Below are 18,994 nucleotides of genomic sequence, written 5' to 3'. Positions count from 1 at the left end.
AAATTAATCGAACGCCTATCTTGATTTTTCACTTTCCTTCTCCCATACGTTAGCCACTGTAATATTTTCCAGTTCTTTGGTAAGGACAGTTGTACCTGAATTGTATAAAGACGTTTCCCTGAAAACGCCAGGATACTTAGGAGTCAAGGGAACAAGAAACCTGGGCAGTTTTGCTGTACGGAATTGAGAACCAACTTTGCTCAGTGTTTGCCATAGTGGTGGGGTCAGTGTCCGGCTGAAGTGAATTACAGGCAGAAAATAATTATTTAGTGGTGAAGCCCATCTGCTGTGCCAGTGGGGATTTCTTCTCTGGTCCATTATCTATTTATTTTTCCAGTGAGTATCTCATCGCACAGGAATTCTGTCCTTTCCCTTAGGATAAACAAGGAAAAATTCCTAATAAAGCCTCAATCTGTTTTGTGTAGCTGTAATCCCATTGCTCTAGTTGCTTGAATCACACTCCATGTCTTCTGGTTTTATGCTGCTTTAACACACATGGTTCACATCGCCTTGACTGAGATACTGTATTTATGCTCATTTCTTTGATGTTTCTTCATAAATCAAACATCTCTTGCCCTAATTTCCTAGTCACTGAATTGCTGTTGATTCATTACTATCTTTCGGATAAATGAGGTGCCTCCAATTTCAAAATGCCAACGTATGAAAATTTTGGAGAGGAACAGTTCTCTGCCCTGTGAATACTAATAGTATTTTGGAAAAGAAATGAGCACTAATAGTTCCAGACTGTAACGTTCAAGACTTGTATTGAATCCTAGGACTGTGTTTGGACCTGGACATTCAGATCCATATGCACTGCTTTCAATCCATGAAGCAAAGCTCAGTGGAGTAGGTTGTCGTTAATCTGAGGCCATGTCCCTGGAACTCGATTTCTATATTGCCCATTGTAGCCAAAGCCTAAAGGGGCATTGTATAAACATTATCTATTGGTTCGGATCTTTGAAAGGTGTGTTTTATACAAAATAATACATACACCTGAATAAATAAGCTCTTGTACCAAGGTGCACAATGTCCTTCAACGATATTGCTAGATATCATCCGCCCAACGGGCTGCATTTCAAGCTGTCTTCCCTTAAATATGAGATTAACATTCATGAAGCTGAATCTCATTATATTTTTTCTGTCATTATTCTGCTGCCTCTGTGCAGTTTCTCTGCAATTACATTATGCTACCTCCCTTTTTAATGCCTGCAGTTTTCATTTGCATATGAATTTCCCTCACTTTTATATAATTGAAGAACTTAAAGGAGCTCTCTAATGGGCTGTAATTCCTTTTGTCATTTCTTTTTTCATATGGACTACCAACAAAAGATCAATTCCTGGGATAATTTTAGATACATAATTAACATATTATTTTGGTGTTATTTTTAAATTTATTACAAAAATAAGATGTGAGATACAATTTTCTTAAAAAATAAAAACCGATAATTTTCTGGCATAGACTGTAATGCTTCCAGAAGCACTTTGGTAAGCAACAAGTCATAGGAATTGTCTGATGGACTTCAATTACTATTGCATAAAAAACTGTTTTCACGGAGGACAATAAAGTAATTAATTCATTCATATTTCTGTCCATTCTAAAAGAAAACAAAACAAAAACCCCTTTGTTTAAGAAAGAAACAAAAGGTTTTGGGGTTGTAATTATTAAATCCATAGATATAGTTGACCTGAAACTGCATTTTTAGGGGATAAAGTATTTAATGGTGGTAGGCATTATTTTTTATTAATTCACTTCACAGAAACCTGTGAAGATTTTTAGGAGACCAGATGAACATTTTTTAAAACTGGAATCCTCCATTTGTGTCCCCTTTTACCATTCTTCCAATTCCAATTTCAGTTCAGAATACAGACTTACTGCCTAGTCATGCATGGCAAAAAAAAGGTGTTAGTCCTAATAAAAATATTAGAAAAAGCCTGGAGAGTTACCATTAAAAAATGACTGCAACTAGCAATCATATTTTTAAAATGTCCAATTTTCCTGTTTTAAAATCTATGCAAAAATGCAATTTTGCTAAGAAAACCAATCTATTCCTGGCAACAGAATTCAGCTCCAATGTGGTATGTCGTTGTCACTGCAGACAGATCTACATAAGTGTGAGAATAACTGAAAAATGACATAAATATCAGAAAGTATGAAGTATGATCCAAGTACATTTATTGTAATAATTCCTGTCTGAGAATATAGAGTTTCCAATACTGACTCACTATCAACAGTGAAAAACATGTGAGACCGTAAAAGGTGTCAGTATTAATGAGTCTGTCTAGTCTGGAATATGTTGCACTTGTATTTGACATGAAAAGATATGATGTCACAAAAACCCCTTTTATGCCATTTGACAAGCCATGTTTTTCATTTTATTCTTCTAAAAGGCTCAGCTCTGGTAAGAAATTCAATAAATACAAGGGCTTTTCACTACTGCCATTTTATCTCATTACAACAGGCGAAATGATTGCATTTAGATCAAAATCCAGTCCATTTGGTCTGGAAAATAAATTCAAATCAATTTGAAAATGTTCATATTGTATAGTTGCTGATGGTGCTTCAAGACGAGTGATAGCACTGTGTGAATTTAGAAAGGACTTGAAGCAAGAGAAGTGCCTTCATGGTAAGGGTGAGACCAGGTAGACAGAGTGCAGTGTCATAGGGTCAGTCCATGGCATTTTATCTGATAGCCCCTAGTCTATGTAGCGTCATTTTACAGTGTCAGGAGTATTTCAGAGGTTTTCTGTTGCCAGCCCATTCAGCCTGAATTTGCCTATGCATCTTCCTATTGAATATAATGTTTTAAATAACAAACTAGTTCAACCTTTCAAAGGAGCTTCCCCTGCTGTATTATGTGAAGAATGAGCTTTCTTGAGTTTGCAGTATTTATACTTCTTTACATTCTTCATTTTTTTATCTATTTAGAAGCAAATGCCCCTTGAGCCCTGGATGTTGGGTGTTTGCTTAGGTTAGTGGCAGAAATATCTATAACTACATCAGAACTATTAATAACATTATTTACGTGCGGTGGTAGTTTGAAGACTAGAGACTCTGTAGCCTCTAGTTAACATAGTACAGTTATTCTATATTTCAGAGTGAGAAAAAGTTAATACATTTTTATTAAGAGGGGGTTTTGCCACTGGAATTTGGTGAAGAATGGAAAGGTGAATGCAGTGCAGCTCACCAAAGAAGCTTCAACCCTAGGGATGATTGACCCTTGTGGGAGACTGAGTTGGGTAATCTCTCTGTATCCTGCCTCGCTATATTCCCCATGCTGTGCAGGCATGGAGATGTTGCTGCCAACACAGATAAGAATAAGACGTTTTTTATCCAAAATACTAAATTGTAGATCTTCATGATTTCTTTTCTTCCTGCCCTCTTCTCTCTGCTAAAACATGATATTTAGAAGACAGCATAGTACATTTGAAATTATTCAAGAAATAGAACTTATTTAAGGATTTATTTTTTCCTTTCTTTTTGGGTTTATGGGCCTTTAAGTTATAACCACTGTATTAAAAAAAAGAAAAGATTTCCCTAGAGTTTTTACTGAGCACATGCTTTTGTTTGCCTTTCCAGAACTGTTATGCATAGTAGGGAAACTAGTCATAGAACTAAAAATAACCTACATGCAAACCTAAATGGAAACAGATATGGACTGAGAGACAAATCCAGCTCTACTCATTTTATATGCAAATAACTAAACCCATGCAACATAGGGAAAAAAAAATAAAGTCAATGTCACATTTAGGACGGAGAAATGATAACATGGCAGTTAGAAACCATAGCAAAAATATAAAAAAATAAGGCAGGGAATCATTTGCTATCATCTCATTTTTCTCACTAAAGATTAAAGTACCCCGGGCCTCCTCTGAAATGTTTAAGAATTGAGTCTAATTTCTAAGGCCTAATAGTATAGAAGTTGAAAAGCTGGGAAAAAAATGGAAAAGAAACTTTTCTGGGAGGTGTTTTCTCTCAAAATGAACAGCTTAAGAATATTTAAAGTAGAGCTTTTAGTGATAATTTTAGTGTCACTTGTCAGTTCTTCAAAATACTAAATGAGTATTTCAAATTAAGTTATTTCAAAATTACAATATCAAACAATTACAGTTCCTAGGCAGTGCAGAGGCAGCACATCACGCTGTATTTACTGAATGAAGGTGAATATGCATGGGGATCTCATTTTCATTATTAAATTTTGTTTTTCCTTAACAAACGTGGGCTGCTTCTTGAGTTACATGAGACCTTTAACCACTGTCAACAAATGTGACAAAGCCTCTTTTCATGGGTTTTTTTCCCCTTCTTTTTCAGTACGCGGAAAGGCAGAAAGTATGCTTCATTTTTCAGATCCATAATGTGCTTTAAAGTTCCACCAGCAATACAAGGTGTAACTGTCATTCAGAAATGAAGGTTTTATACTGATTTCATTTACTTAATCTACCTGCCCATTCTTTGCAGGAGCCAAATTAAATAGAGTAGGCTTCCTTTCCTTACACGTAGCAGGAAAGTCCAGATGTAGCAGGTAGTCTTCCCCAAAATTCAGGGACTCTTTCTGGTAAAAAAAAAAAAAAGCTTCAGAACTGCTGGATATTTTGTATTTCTAGTTCAGATAGTGGCTTGTGTTACCTTGCACCTGATCTAACACCCGCAAAGGTGAGCAGGGACCCTTCCACTGGTTTATGTGCCTTCATTCACACGATTCCACAGAAGCTGGAGCATTCTTAAAGGTGCATGGTACGGAGAGAAGATACAAATCAAAAATGTAATGAGCCAGCTCTGACATGCATATGCGGGGAAGTTGTCAATGTTCTCTAGCTGCTGCTTGCTGGAATAGTTTGACCACACTGGTATCATTCGTGTCTGGATAAACCACAGCAATTGTTAAAGCTGTTACTGCCTCTTTCATGACTGAATTTCATTTCAAAAGCTGTATCCTCTAAAATACCTGAACTGGGTCAAGAAGGGAATCTCCCATAGACATCTCATCAAGAGGTCGATCTTCTATATAGAAAATAAGGCTTGTTTAAGAAGGGCGCTGCTGTCCCAGTGGCTGGAGAGAGCCCAGGGAGGAGAGGACGAGCAGGGTGTCAGTGTGCCATGGGGACAGGTTTCTCGGGTCTGACATGAGTCAAAATGCCTTAGGAGAGCCCTGCACTGAAAACTGCTAACTGAAAATCCCCTTTGACAACTCTAACCACAGACGAATAGTAGACTTACATATTTGGTACACGAGCAAAACTGTTATTCAGTATGGGTTAATGGATGCAAAACTCTTCTCAAGTTGTAGATGTTCTTAGCATGGTGGTCATCTTATTTAGCAGCAGACACAGCTGGAGGGATTCTGTATTCTGAACTTTCTTGTTTGGATCTAGATCAAAACAAAAGTCTAGGAGGTTCTTGTGCAAAGCCTGGGATTCTGTGTGTCTGTTCAGGTACACTTGTGCATTATAGTGTTAGCAGAGAGTTTTCTGACGAAACAGGAAATACAGAGTCTTCAGCTCCAACATTTACAGAAGCATGCCGAGTTTAACAAACCTTCGACAAGACATAAATAGGAGTCTCACAAAGTCCTGTCTGCCATTGGAAATATACCTGGCTGCCTATAATTTAGGATCCTGTGCTTCAGAACAATCCTGATATCAGTCCTGTGTTAAGGACTAATTATGCTTTCATTATATTTTGGTGTATGCTTATTATTTTTTCTATATTATATAATATAGAAAATATAAAAATATAATGTATTGTTTAATTTATTACTATATTATTATGCCTTTAATTTTAATTCAGGGGCAGTCCTGGCATGATGTGAGCATGATGGATCTGATGGGTCTGTGAGTCTAGATGCTGTTGGAGCTTTAGGATTGGCACTGTGTGCAGGAATTGAGGTTTTATTGGGGTTTTTTGGGTGTTTTTTTCTTAAGAAATGTGGTGTCCACTTTTCATTTATTTGTACTATTTCTATTTGGTAGGATTTTTTGTAAATCTACTTTTTTTGTGCTGAAAGAGATTGAGTCCTTTAAGAAAAATAATTCTTCTCAGAACTGAGATTTTGCCTGGCTTGGACTTGTAAACAGAGGGAATAAAAACCCAAATAGCCACTTTTTATTTTTCAGCGAAAGCAAGCGGGAGGCTTGGAGTGCAAACCTGGTCTCTAATGCAACTTTTTACGAGTGCTTTCTATTTAGCTACAACACTCTTTTCTTCCTCTTTTTATTATGGACTAGCAAAAAAAAAAAAAAACCACAACAAAACCTCCCTAAAAATTCCACCATAACTTCTGTAAGATAATTACTGAATGTGTAAAATGCAGTATTAACAACACTGCAGTCTTCTCTTCTTTTCCCATTGTAACCCAGAGCTGTTATTAGGATAAATAGTTCTGGTAATGTGTTAGCGCTTGAGGTTCCACAGGAATAGGTGATGTACAAACTTATAAGAATAGTTGTGACCCTTCTCTGCAAAATTTATACCCAGGTTTTTCAAACGTCAGTGGCTTTGACAATGAAGATACTACTCTGATAGTAAGTGGTTTTCCTCTGAAGCCTGAACATAGATACTACCTTCCCGGAGTGTCTGCATGCTCCCCAAATATTAAAGGACATAAATATATTACATTTTGATGGAAGATGGAGGTAACTTCTCAATTTCATAACTGCTGCACAACAGGTCATACAGTCAGGCCAAGCTCATGCTGGAAGTCCTTGGTAAAACTCTGGGATTTTGGCAAAGTTCAGCCTAAATCTTCTAAATCATGCTTCAGGGCCTGGCCTTTTCCTATGTCAAATTATCAGAGCTCAGATGCTAGGCTGTGACCTCTTTTTGGTGTTGAAGTATGAAGCATCAGTTTTAGACCTAGAAAATAAAGAGAAATAGAGACTACTGGCTCCCATCTTTCACATCTGGGTGTTTTCATATACTTCATGAAATGGATCTTTAATAATGCTTTAATAATAAGTTATATTATAGAAGTTTTCAGAAATTTGATTGTTAAACTCCAAAACACTTCAATATGCTGTAGATTCTTTTGTTTAATTGCATGTGATATAGCTAGATAGTGCGCTGAGGGTTTTAAAAATTAATTGTGGATGTGCATTCAATTATCATTGTATATATATGAATTTATAGTGATCGTTGATCTCATATTTAAGTATCTGAAACTTTAATTAATAAAAATGTTGAAAGGCTTGATCAATGACAAAAGTTTAATTAACTTAGTTAATTAAAACTAGCATAGTTTTAATTAGGGGGTTATGACAGGATTAGTACTGTTACTTTACACTTGAGTCTGTGATAACCCCTAAAAGTGCAATTACTGTACTTTTCTCTTAAAACATTCTAAATTAATTGAAAATGTGTTAAAACCATTCATGATGCTTTATTATGTAATTATTAAAATGAATGTCAAATGCTACAACGTTAAGAATGATCTGCTCTTTTGACAGTAATTGTGCTGTTGATCATAGAGAATCAGCCAGACATCATGGGCGCATGATGCTTCCTACTATTGTTTTTATAGAGTGATCAGAATAATAACATGCATTATTTTTATCAAGTTTGACTATTTTATATATATTTTTAACTTCTCCTTATGCTGTGTTTTCAAACAGTCAGGAATTAGAGATCCCTGGTAGCTCTCTTTCTGCCACTTTCTAGCTTTGTTTGTGATGGGCTGAAGTCAGAAGTGGGCAAGTTTTAAAGGAGCACAGAGAGAGTTGTGAGATTTCAAGATCGCACATCTGTTTTCAAGGTAGTTTTTTTATCCTTAGGTCCCAAACGATTGGTAGAGCAGAATTTTTTGGCTTTCTACTTGCTCTACTGTGAAAGGTAATATGATCCCACTTCTTCCTACGTGTGGGGAATTTTCTCTTTGGAAAACGAGGATTGGATTTGTAAGAAGGGAAAATGACTTGCTACATTTTTGAGTAAAGATGTAATTTCAGCAATCCTGATGACTGTCTTTACTGTGACTTTAACCAGCAGAAATCCCCCGGTGCAGAAAGGATACCAAGGCCATGCTGCAGGCGGAAGTTGCCACTTTCCACTGAAGTATCATTGCAAAATGAACGGTAGCTGAGGGACTGCAAAACAAACCCACATCCTCCTTGTAGCTCAACCTTAGCAGTCATGTTCATTTCTCTGTTAGCCACTAGTACTGGGGAAGAAGAAAAGAAAAAGAAATGCAGACAGCAAGAAGAAAAACTAGGTAATAGTATAATGATGGGTGTCAAAAAATAGATATTTTACACTCTGCCTACCTACATAAGCTGTGGCAAGGCATTAACCTAAGTACATAACCGAAGGCAGCGTATTGGGGCTTTCAGACTTTATATCCTTTATTGCCTAAATGAATTAGTTCCTTAATGTAGTTTGATAAAATAGAGAGGATCTTTTGCACAGAGGATGTGATGGTGTGTAAAAGGCATGAACAGAGTTCCAAACAGGGAGAGATTCCTGGAGTTTATTGCAGCTCAAAACCAAAAGAAACAAAAGGATCAAATTCATATAAAATGAAAGTTTTTTCTTTTTTTTAGAAAAATCTTATCGCTGCCTCTTGTATTTAGAATTATTTTCCATAGTGAAGATTGTTCCTGCCCCATATGGTCTAAAATATTTTTTTCTTCAATACTATGCCACAGATCCTTCCTTCACCTAAATATACGCAATAAATCCTCTAATAGCAATGAACGAGATCCATGAGTGCATTTGGAGACACCTGAAGATTGCATTAGAATCCTATCATATCTTGCTTCTTTGAAAAATAACACCACGACTAAGTTCTGATTTACATGCTGACTTGCCTAAAACTGTTTCTCTATGCCTCCTTTTCTGCTTATCTGTATTTCATTGAAAAATGGTAATAATTATTGACATGACTTCATCAGTGCATGGGGACAGTATCACTGATACATTTGGAAAAGCAAAGAAAATTAATTATTAATTGAAGATGTACAAAGGAAGAGAGTCATATTGAAGACAGCTGTATTATGAAACATTAGTTTTTCTCTGACTGCCAGGAACATGTTATAAAGCAGCTGCCTGTTTATTAAATACTATCATAGTGCGTTATCTACCATACTTCTACTTCTCCTGTTTTGGATTGGTGTAAAACATGTTTGAAAGAGGATTTTAATTTTTTTTACAAATTACAAATAAGATGATGAATGAATAAGTAAATGTATTCAAGTTCTCTGAAACGAATTTATTTTTGAGGCCATACTTCTAAAGAAAAATCAATGGCAAACCAGAAAACCAAAACATTCTGCTTAAAAATGTGAAAACCCTTTGACAAATAAAGTAAGCACTGGAAAAATTATCAATGGCCAGCTTCTTTACTAAAAAGGCAGCTCAAATGTCTTATCATATTCCGTCCTGTTTCTTGAGTATTTCTCCACCATTATTAGAAAGTATCATGTGCGTATTGTACTTAAAAACAAGCAGGCAAAGGCAATTCTTAGATCTGGTTTGTACAATCACTTTAATAAAATATTATCTGTACTGAGTTGCAATGTTAGACATTTACAAATTCGTAATCCTTCAGGTATTTTCTCACAAAAATGGGAGCCATCTCTTCTGATTTCCGTTCTGTTGCTTCTTTACTAGTTCCTTGTACGCTTCTGACCTTAGAAACCTGGGAAAAGAGTCCTTTGCCATGAGACTATAGATTAACCTCTGAGCATCATCAAAGCAGCTGAGGGTGGGCTCGGAGATATTCTGAGAGATGTGGGTTTTGGTATGGAAGTCAATATTAATCTGTAGGAAGAAAGGAGGTATAAAACTAATGTCAGTTTGATTGGAAAGCTGAAGTCTGTGTACAGAACACAGTCTGCATTTGAATTTCCTCCCAAATACCCTGGCTGATGCAAATAAGCAGGAAGGTCATCCCTTCATTTTCTAGCATACTGAATTCTTAATTTTATTTGGTTCTTAAAAAGATAGCATCACTGAAAAAAGAAGAGGAAAAACCATTATCTCATTGTTTTGCCAAACCAAATCCTATGAAGTACCGATTACCAAAGAGTAAATTAGAGATGAAGGTACTCAGCATTGTTTTAGGTTTTGGCCCTATGTATTTTGAAAGGATTTTTTGGTTTTGATAATAAAATGGATTTCAATCATATGTAAGACCTGGGCACATTCAGAGCACGCTCACTATCAAAGGCAAAAACATCAGTGTAAAAGTTTGTTAGGGAGTAGAATGTGAACAACAATCAATTAGCAATTTGTTCCTTCACAGTAAGCATCTTTTAAATAATGATAAAACTGAATGCTGTGATGAAAATTTTTGCAAGTTTGCATTTTAATTTTCATTATGTCAAAAATACTTGTACAGAAGAACAAATAAAATCATTAACATTCCAATACACTGGAACCTAAAATACAGAGGAAATGGTGCTTATTGCATTATAAAAATGGTTAGAGAAAGTAAATGATGTTGAACACAAATTTCCTTAAATCTTAAGGTAGAAATTTCAGAAGGTGAGACAAACCCATGAAGAATGTATTCAAAGTATAAACCATAAGAAGTCTTTGTTTGCTTGACAGAGTTCCACACAGTGTTTTCTACCTGGTAAATTATTGACATGAACATTGAATTGTAATTTCTGTTATTCCTGGAAGTTTGGATCTGAACTTCCCACTTGATTCCCATCCTCAGTACCCAAAGTACAGGCAAAAAACTGGTTACCTCCTTTGGAGCATCAGCTTGTATAAAGTCAGAATAAATCTTTTGGGCTTTTGGGGCAATTTTAGTGGAGGACTTGGTTTTCTTGAAGTCCTCGCAGGCCAGCCAGAACTCCACATTCTCCTCGCTGAACTCTGACTTCAAAAATATCCTAAAAGCTGCCAAGCCGTCTGGGGAAAAATGCATGAGATGATGGCTAGAGGAAAACTGAAAGACTAATGCAGATTATATGTATGTATATACACGTGTGCTTATATTACATCATATATACTGCATATATAACTTATGCGTCTGATATTGTTTAGCCTGTCAGCCAGCAGTTAGTCTTAAGAAGCTGTTGTGGGAGAAATAAATAGGAGAGGAAACTATAGCAATGATAAGGTGACTAAGAGAATACTTTCAGAGAGTTACTGATAGAGGAATGCTCCCAATACCTGCTTTGGTCTCTCTAGCACCGCTACACTAATCAAAAGGGGTTCCTGGAGATTTTGGTCTTCAAGAGGATTTCTAGTGGCTAGGAAAGTGGGGATTTGAGGCTGACCCCTGGTCTAAGAAGCAAGCAGAAAATTAAGTCATATTGTGGTACTGTTCTCCCCTCAGAGCTGAGGTTAGCCTGCCTAAAGAGCGCTTCCATCTCCTTTCAAGTAATGATTAAGACTTGGATGAAGAGATGGACTCTTCATTACTTCTTTGTTCGGCATTTTTTTGCACTTTTACGAGAAAAAATGAAACAAAGAAAGGTTTGTTTGGGAGAAATTGTTTTAAAATTAATTCAAATCATAAGCTCTTAGAAAACAAAGCTGACAGCACCCAAATTTAGTTCTGTTAGTCAAGTTAATACTATTCAGAAGCAGTGTGGAAGCACCCCAGGGTCCAGGCCACAAAGTTACTGCAGGAAAACGGGGCAGGGGCAAGGAAATTTCTAAGTTACATGTGGTTTGGGATTTCAGGTCAGTAGGAATGGGATCTCTTGGAGAAGTGACTTTGGATATATTAGAAATAATCATTTTTTGTTTGACTGAAAGTTAACACACAACACGTGTATTTGTTTGTAACAGGAATACCTAAGAAAAGGTTTGTGGTTATTTTATATTCAAAAATAGGAAAACCAGAACCATTGCATGGAGAGTTTAACAAATGTTATCTTCATAAAACAAAACTCTTTCAGAGCATTTCTGCCTTCTTAAACGTCCCTTAAGCGTTGGCCAGAAGGTACATTGTGTTTGCAGCTTGAAGAAACATGCCCCCTCTGCCTTTCAGCACAGCAGCTCCCATGCCTCCAGCAGCAGCGCTGGTGTGGTTCAGAGCACGTGGAGAGTTGAACTGGAGAGCAGTGGGAAAACCTGACAGCAACGTTTGTGAACTGGGTTGACGCATGTTTTTTAAAAAATACTTTTCACTTATTTCTTACCTTTATTAGCTAGTAGTGTATCCACAGACTCAGACCAGGCCATTGTTTCCCCAACGTTTGACCTGTGGAAACAACATCTATCCCTGAAAATAGCATCGTGATCTTTTGCCCGCGCAGTCTGCAGTAGCTAGTCTATTTGCTGTCTCCTTGAGGGAGCAGGGTGAGTAATTCATGTTACCCTATGCACTGAATAACAGAAAGTCAGCAAAGTGTGACAAGTTTTTTTAGAGTGTAGAGAACTACAAAAGCTCATGAAGTACAGCATTATTTGACATTGGCAACTTGATTATTCATCCAGGAGATAATAGTAATGCTTGCAGTTGGTTGAAATATAATAAAAGCACAGGAGGGATATTAATGTTCTGGAGTGTGTATTGAATTTCTTCTCGAGTTCAGATGGATTAACCATTAATTTATGTGATACTTTTTGCTTGGAATGAGTAGAATTATCTAAAACATTATGATGCAAACAGTGGTAGGATAAACGGGCATTATTTCAGTTTCTCAGTGGTATAAAAAAAATAAGTAAATTCATAGTTTTGGCTCTTCCTTTGTAATTTGCTGTAGGTTTCCATTAGAAATGAGACATGGAACTAAACGGACCCTTGCTCTTACAAAGCCTGGGTGCTCTGAAGATGTTCAGGTTGGTTCAGAAGCAAGACTTAGTGTGCAGGGTAACAGAGGACAGCTGCACGGTCTGAGAGGCAACAGGATGTCAGATAAGGGAACTGCATGCTAAGTGCGTGGATTATTTTTTTTTCTTGTAACTTGGGAAGGATGGTCATATCCAATTTAGTCCATGAGTACATAGATGAAAGAAACCTGGTTTTTATTCCTGCAAAATTCTGTTTTGATTAAAATTACCATTGTATGAGCCTTTAATATAAACATCCATCAGACAAAAAGAACCACCTTTGCCAGCGTTATGGTTATTGCTTGCACTTTTTGTCACAAAACCTTGGAAGAGTATGTTTTCTTGAAAATGAACCATTTTGTGGAAATGTCAGACACATGTGGAGATGTTAGCATGTGCCTACCTGCTTTTCTGCATGCCAGTTTTTCTATTTGATTTTCTCAGTTTTTCGGCAGTCAGTCAGTTTGCAGCCTCAGGCATCCCCAAATGAACATTAGTCTCCTATCTACCATTTGGCAATAAGCAGGAACAAATCTGTTTGGTCACCTAACTCATATTTTGTTTTAAAATAAGGAGCAAACTTCTTCTATAAACCTCAGTTCAGTGGTTTGAAACTGAAATTTTTTTGAAATAGTTTTTTCTAAGGAAAATTTTGGAAAAAAAGTAAAAATTCAAATCTTACAAGTGTCCTCAGCCAAAATTTTTGAGCTAGAAATTTCAAGTGTTAATCGGTTCTTCTTGTAACCTCTAAAGACAGGTAGTAAAAGTTGAAGAATTTCATTGAGCTGATACCGTATTATCTAATCAGAACAGACTCAGTAGAAAGTTTTATCCCAACTTATTTTAAATTTTAGTAAAAGTAATGCATATTAAATTTTTTTAAACATAAAGATTTAAAGGGAATGAAGAATGTTTTACTAGCATTTTGTATTTGTGAAAGATCTTGAAATAAAACAAATAGTTCAAAGTGCAAGGCCAGAGCAGAGTAAGTAATTGATTCCCCCCCCCCCCCCCCATTTTGGATACAGATTTTTTATAAGGAGACAAGGAGACATGTTAACTCTAGAATACCTGCAAGAATACCTGGAGAGGTAGGTAATAATTAAATACATCAGTATCTCCTGTTGCTTTTGTTGAAAATGTTACATTTTACACAAATAGTAGAGATGTATTAACCAGACAAAGAGACAGAGGAAACCAACTTTCTAATTCTCTGGTTATGTATCTTGTACAGATTATGGTATGCAGGGGGATTTGAAACTGAATTTACATTCTATGTGAATCTAGTAGTTACTTGACATCTTGGCAGCTCTGGAATGATTTGTGTGCATCCTCTCTCTCATTTGGTGGTAAGAAAGGGGAAACTGGAAAATTTGGGAACGTTTTGTCTCAGTGCAAAATCAAAACAAATTCCAGGATTTTTGACGGACCAGACCATGTTTCCATTCGAAAAACCTCACAACTTAATTTTCATGGAGGTTAGTCATTCTGTACTGAAAGGTTTTTCACAGTTGGTCTTTCTGATTTCAGACATGCAAACTCATGGGGTGTAATTCTTTTCTACCTCATGCCGAGGTCTTATATTCACATCCCTTAGGATGGACAGGAGTTCATCCTAACTAAAAGCAGAGCAGGTCATCCCTGGCTCAGCAAAGCATCACAAGCCACAGACACTGTCCACAATACTGAGGGGGGTGGAGATTTGCATGAGTGGAAAACAGGGTGGAAAAGGCTCTGCTAACGCACAGCACCTGCCTGCACATGCTGTGCTGCTCTTTCCTCTAGGCGAGCCTTACAAGAGCATGTATTCTGACAAGATGCTCATCCATCAGGAGAGCATTTTAAAGTAACCTTTGAAGCGAAGTTCACTATGCTTTTGTCTGTCTGACCAACTGGTGTCTGAAATCACCTATGGAAAGACCTTTATGCTGACTATTGACTTTCTGCCACTGTATATACTAACTTAAAAATAGGTAATTTAGGAGCTAGAAGACTCTGGAGTTTGATAAATGGACCAAATGCTTTGTTCTGTATAAAATATTGCAGGTTTTCTTAATTTACAAATAAACCCCACCCTAGAATTCTGTAAAAAATATTTGCTATTCCAAAGGGGACTCTGGGAGCTCGACTGTCAAAACCCTGCTCTAAAGTATACAGGTTAGTTTGAGAGCTGTATTCCACAGTCATTTCTCAGCAGAACCAGTAATGGTATTTTCTAACTGTATATTTAGACAGAGACTATATGATAGTGTCACCATATTACGTTGCTGTAGTTATAATTATTACAATAGATTGTGGCATTGACACCTTTAACAAGCAAGCTTTTTTGTAGCTATCAGTTTACTTGTATGCAGACTGCACAAAATTATATTTAAACAAAAAGGATAAAACAATACATATTTATACATATATATGCATACATAGATGCAGGAAACGAATGCAAATATAGTCAGTCTGTATTGAAAACACAAATGAAAACTAAACACAGCATTATTAGCACTTTGTGAGACTGTGTGCTGATGGAATTAATCAGCAGAGATTTTGTTTTCATAACTGTAATAAACTTTTATCAAATATATAACATTTTCAGGTTGTTCAGTAAATATTTACTAGCTTTCTTGTCAAACAAAAAAGCAAAATGAAAGATAAAACAGACAGCATGAACCTAATTCTGCTTCTCTCCCTAACAGGTAATATTATTTGATTTAATAGTTACTTGTCACTCAGAGAATTATCTCACTGACCTCATGGGATTTACTTGAATGGGAATGGCAAGCAGAATTGCCAATAAGGAATCAAAATAATCATATCCACTTGAAAGGGGAAAGGAAAATAAAAGCTGTCCAGATATTCAAAAGTTGATCATCCCACCCCATAAATCTCCTATGATTAAAATAGCCATAAACAACAACTCACTTCACTGGCATTTTTTGTTCCACTGTCTGACTGTCACAGGGTAGGGCAGAATTTCTTTTTCTGACTGATCTTCAAGCTGAAGGTAATGTGACTGCAGGAACAATACAATTAGCATGTGAATAACCAAACAGTAGAATGCAAATTGACAAACTGTTTTTAACACTTCCTTTAAAATTATTTCTTTCAGAAACATGGCTTATTTTTAACAGTGGCCATTCTAACTTAATCTACCAAAAGTAATTTTAATTAAAAACAATTTACATGCAAATATCTCCCAAGACATATTTACGTTCTGAACAACATCTTAACAGAGAAATCATCCTGTGATTTTTCTCGTTGACCATTTGGCTTACTGACTGTGGAAAAGAAAAATGGACAAGAGGTTCAGTGCACATAACTAGAAAATTCTTCACTATAATTATTTACTCTCATATTGTATCTGCAAAGCTTACCCAACACCTTATAGGTCTTGAAGGTCTAAGGCCCTTGAGCCATTGTCTCTTTGGTTTATTCATACAAGACTTATCACAATGGGACCAAAGAGTGTTGGGGTGGCCATCATTTGCACATTGACGCTCTTACAAATAATGGGATCATTCAGTATTTGATACTTTCAATGCAGTGATTTTGTCTACTCTTATTGATATTTCATTCTATGTGCCATCTTCTAGGAGCATCACTCTGCCTCAGAAACATTTTCATATAATTTTGTCTTTTGCTCTTGATAATTACTCTTTCCTCCCCAGCTCTTTTCTTTCTCTGTATGTTCCTTGCTGTCCCTCACTTCTCCTGAAGAAGCAAGCTTACTGACTGGCTTCTGCCTCCCTCCAAATCTTGTCCCAATGCCTAATCCTTCACTCACCCTACCCAGCTTCCTGGTTCTAAGTGACTCCACTTGGTGTGAACAAACTTCCAGTGGTTCAGGAACTGGGATCCATCTGTCCCACCCTGCAGAATAAGGGATCTTTGTCTTATCAGTTTAAGTACTTTACACCAAGTAGAGTTTAGGTCCCATTTGATTTTCCTATATGGTATAGTCACATACAAAGCTGCCTTCCTCTTGACTGTGGATACAGTCTTTCTTGTTCTAGCTATGTCTGTCTTCTAAAGTAAGAAAGAAAAATCCAAGCACCTCGTGCCACATTTTGACCTTAGCAATGTTAAGAGGTTATTCCTTATCCTCACCTTTTGTGGATCTGTAAAAGAAGTTTCAGGTCAAGCTATGTGATGAACTTCATATGGGACAAAAAATAGTGAATCTGGTCAATAGTGCTCCAGAAAGTTGAAATCAGATGGGAACAGATACAGAGAGGTGGGTTACTGGGATGATCAAGAGAATTGAACTGTCTTGCAGGAGAAGAACAAAAGACTTCTGTTTGTCTGTAAAATGAAAGTAAAGAGGAGCTATGATTGAACTCTGTGAACATGGAGTGGTAACCCAGAGGGAAAAAGGAATTATTTTAGCTTAATGATCATATTGGCAAAAGAAAAAAATGCATACACACAGCTAGTGAATAAATTTAGGCTGGAAATCAGAAGGCGGCTTCAGAAAAAGTGTTAACAGTCTCCCAGTAGAATTTTTGTCCTCTCTACTCTTCTGTATTTCAAAGACAGAGCTTCATATATTTATGAAAGAGATTATCTTAAATTGTTGCCTTTGATAACAGGAAGCTAGAAATAATGACCCAAGATACCCCTTTCAGTCCTCCATAATACTAAAAAAGATTCCTGGCAGCAAAATACAAATCCTTTCTGCAATTTCTTACCTTTGCATCCACTTGCTTCTGAAAGTTATAATAGAAGGAGAGAAATATCAGTTATCATCCTGATTCTCTGCAGTGCTTCTTATTTTCCTTTATCAGTTATTTTCTCTTATTTCCACAGAGTATGTACTGCAGGACTGCAACACTGTGACAGACAGGACCAAAAGCCTTCCACACACTGTGCTGGTAAGACTAATTTCAGCATCTTACAGGTGGAGAGAAAACCTTCAGCATCTACATTTACATTAAATCCTTTGTGATTGATTCAGTCCCAGGTTTGAGCTTTGGTAAAAGAGGATAAACATAATACAAAATCCAAACAATATTTATTTGTAGAGTTTTTGGCCTGGCAGACTGTAAATAGCTACAACTTGAATTTTCTAATAGTGAGATTGTCTCTTTGTCAATTATTTTTGAAATAATACTTTTTTTTCTGATGTTACGTTTTGTGATTGCTGGTCTACCTTTCTCACGTAGCAAACAGGAGGTTCTTCTGCAAATATGTAGCAATGCATGTAAATGCCTGTACGTCTTACTATTTTTAGGAAGGGACTTCGCTTTTAAGTGCCCTAGGTTCTCACTGAGAAGTGTCCAAGCCTTAGGAGCAGTTCAAAATAGGTTTTGAATTTTCAACCAAGTAACAAAATTCTAGATAAAGGCCTGATGCAAGTTTTCTCCAGATTCCTTGGTGTAATGCCAGTGAAGTCAGTGCAGTTATGAGGACAGAGATTACACCAAATTAAACAACACATCATTCTTGGATGATTCCATTCATTTCTCGATGTTTACCGTTTACCCTGTGTCTAATCCCAATGATTATACTATTCACTCACCTTAGAACTGTGATTATAAGTTGACTTATTTTACATTTTTGAAGAGGCAATATCATTCTTGTTATGTAATATTCCTATTAACACTGTGAGACTATTTATGGGAGGGAGGGTTGCAGGATCTGTGCCTATTTTTTTATAATCATTTGGCAATATACTTTGTAAAAAAAACCCCAAAGTTCCAAAGAGTGCAACAGATGCATTTTTAAAATTTCTAATTGCCTGATATCTGAACGATGCAGACACGACCATCTCTTGAAGATTTTCAGTGCTCATAGATATTTTTAAGTCAGTCTTAGCAGTCACAGAAAGATGCTAAAAACCATGAGTATTCTGACTAGCACACAGAGTAACTAGATGGATGCGATCCAATTGCTCTTGCATTTTATTGGGGTACTGATCACAATTCACAAAAACACGAAGAAGCTATGAGGGATTTTCACCATTGTGTAACATGCTGTCCAGTCACTGCTTAGTCCAGGTAAGCTGACTGTATTTCAGGTACACAGCAGGTAATAAGGTTGTTGTTACCCCGGTACAAATATCACAAGTACACTAACCAAAGTTACGCACAGTCACCTCTTCCCATAAAAAGTATCTCGTAGCATTGTCATCTACTTCCTCTGCTTGGAACTTAATAATTTCTGGAAAGAAGCTCTAATATTTTACTGAAATTTCATAAGCAGAAAAAGTGATCTTCGTACTAAAACAAATGCATCAGCTGCTTGTGCAAATGTATTAGGTATTCATAATAAAGAGTA

The 18,994-nt window shown here is 36.5% G+C and overlaps 1 protein-coding gene across 1 annotated transcript; it reads right to left on the bottom strand.

Moving 5' to 3' along the window:
- Positions 1-9,544: 9,544 nt before the first annotated feature.
- On the bottom strand, positions 9,545-15,651 carry RGS21 (regulator of G protein signaling 21). The gene is made up of 4 exons (XM_009819083.1): positions 15,641-15,651; positions 12,091-12,167; positions 10,683-10,849; positions 9,545-9,748 (listed from the first exon to the last, which is right to left on the bottom strand). Exons 1-4 carry the CDS (start codon positions 15,649-15,651, stop codon positions 9,545-9,547), a joined length of 459 nt encoding a protein of 152 aa, XP_009817385.1.
- Between the last annotated feature and the right edge of the window lie 3,343 nt (positions 15,652-18,994).

Source organism: Gavia stellata, chromosome 10, assembly GCF_030936135.1.
Source record: "Gavia stellata isolate bGavSte3 chromosome 10, bGavSte3.hap2, whole genome shotgun sequence".
NCBI classification, from domain to species: domain Eukaryota; kingdom Metazoa; phylum Chordata; class Aves; order Gaviiformes; family Gaviidae; genus Gavia; species Gavia stellata.
Note: the sequence above shows the minus strand (reverse complement) of the source record. Positions and strands in the feature narration are given on the sequence as shown.

Bases quoted from the DNA above. Each gene is read 5' to 3' on its own strand.
- RGS21 (XM_009819083.1), bottom strand. The intron at 10,850-12,090 runs GTAAGAAATAAG...ATTTTTCCCCAG, and splicing joins TACACTACTAGCTAATAAAG to ACGGCTTGGCAGCTTTTAGG. The intron at 9,749-10,682 runs GTAACCAGTTTT...TTCTTCCTACAG, and splicing joins AAGCTGATGCTCCAAAGGAG to ATTAATATTGACTTCCATAC.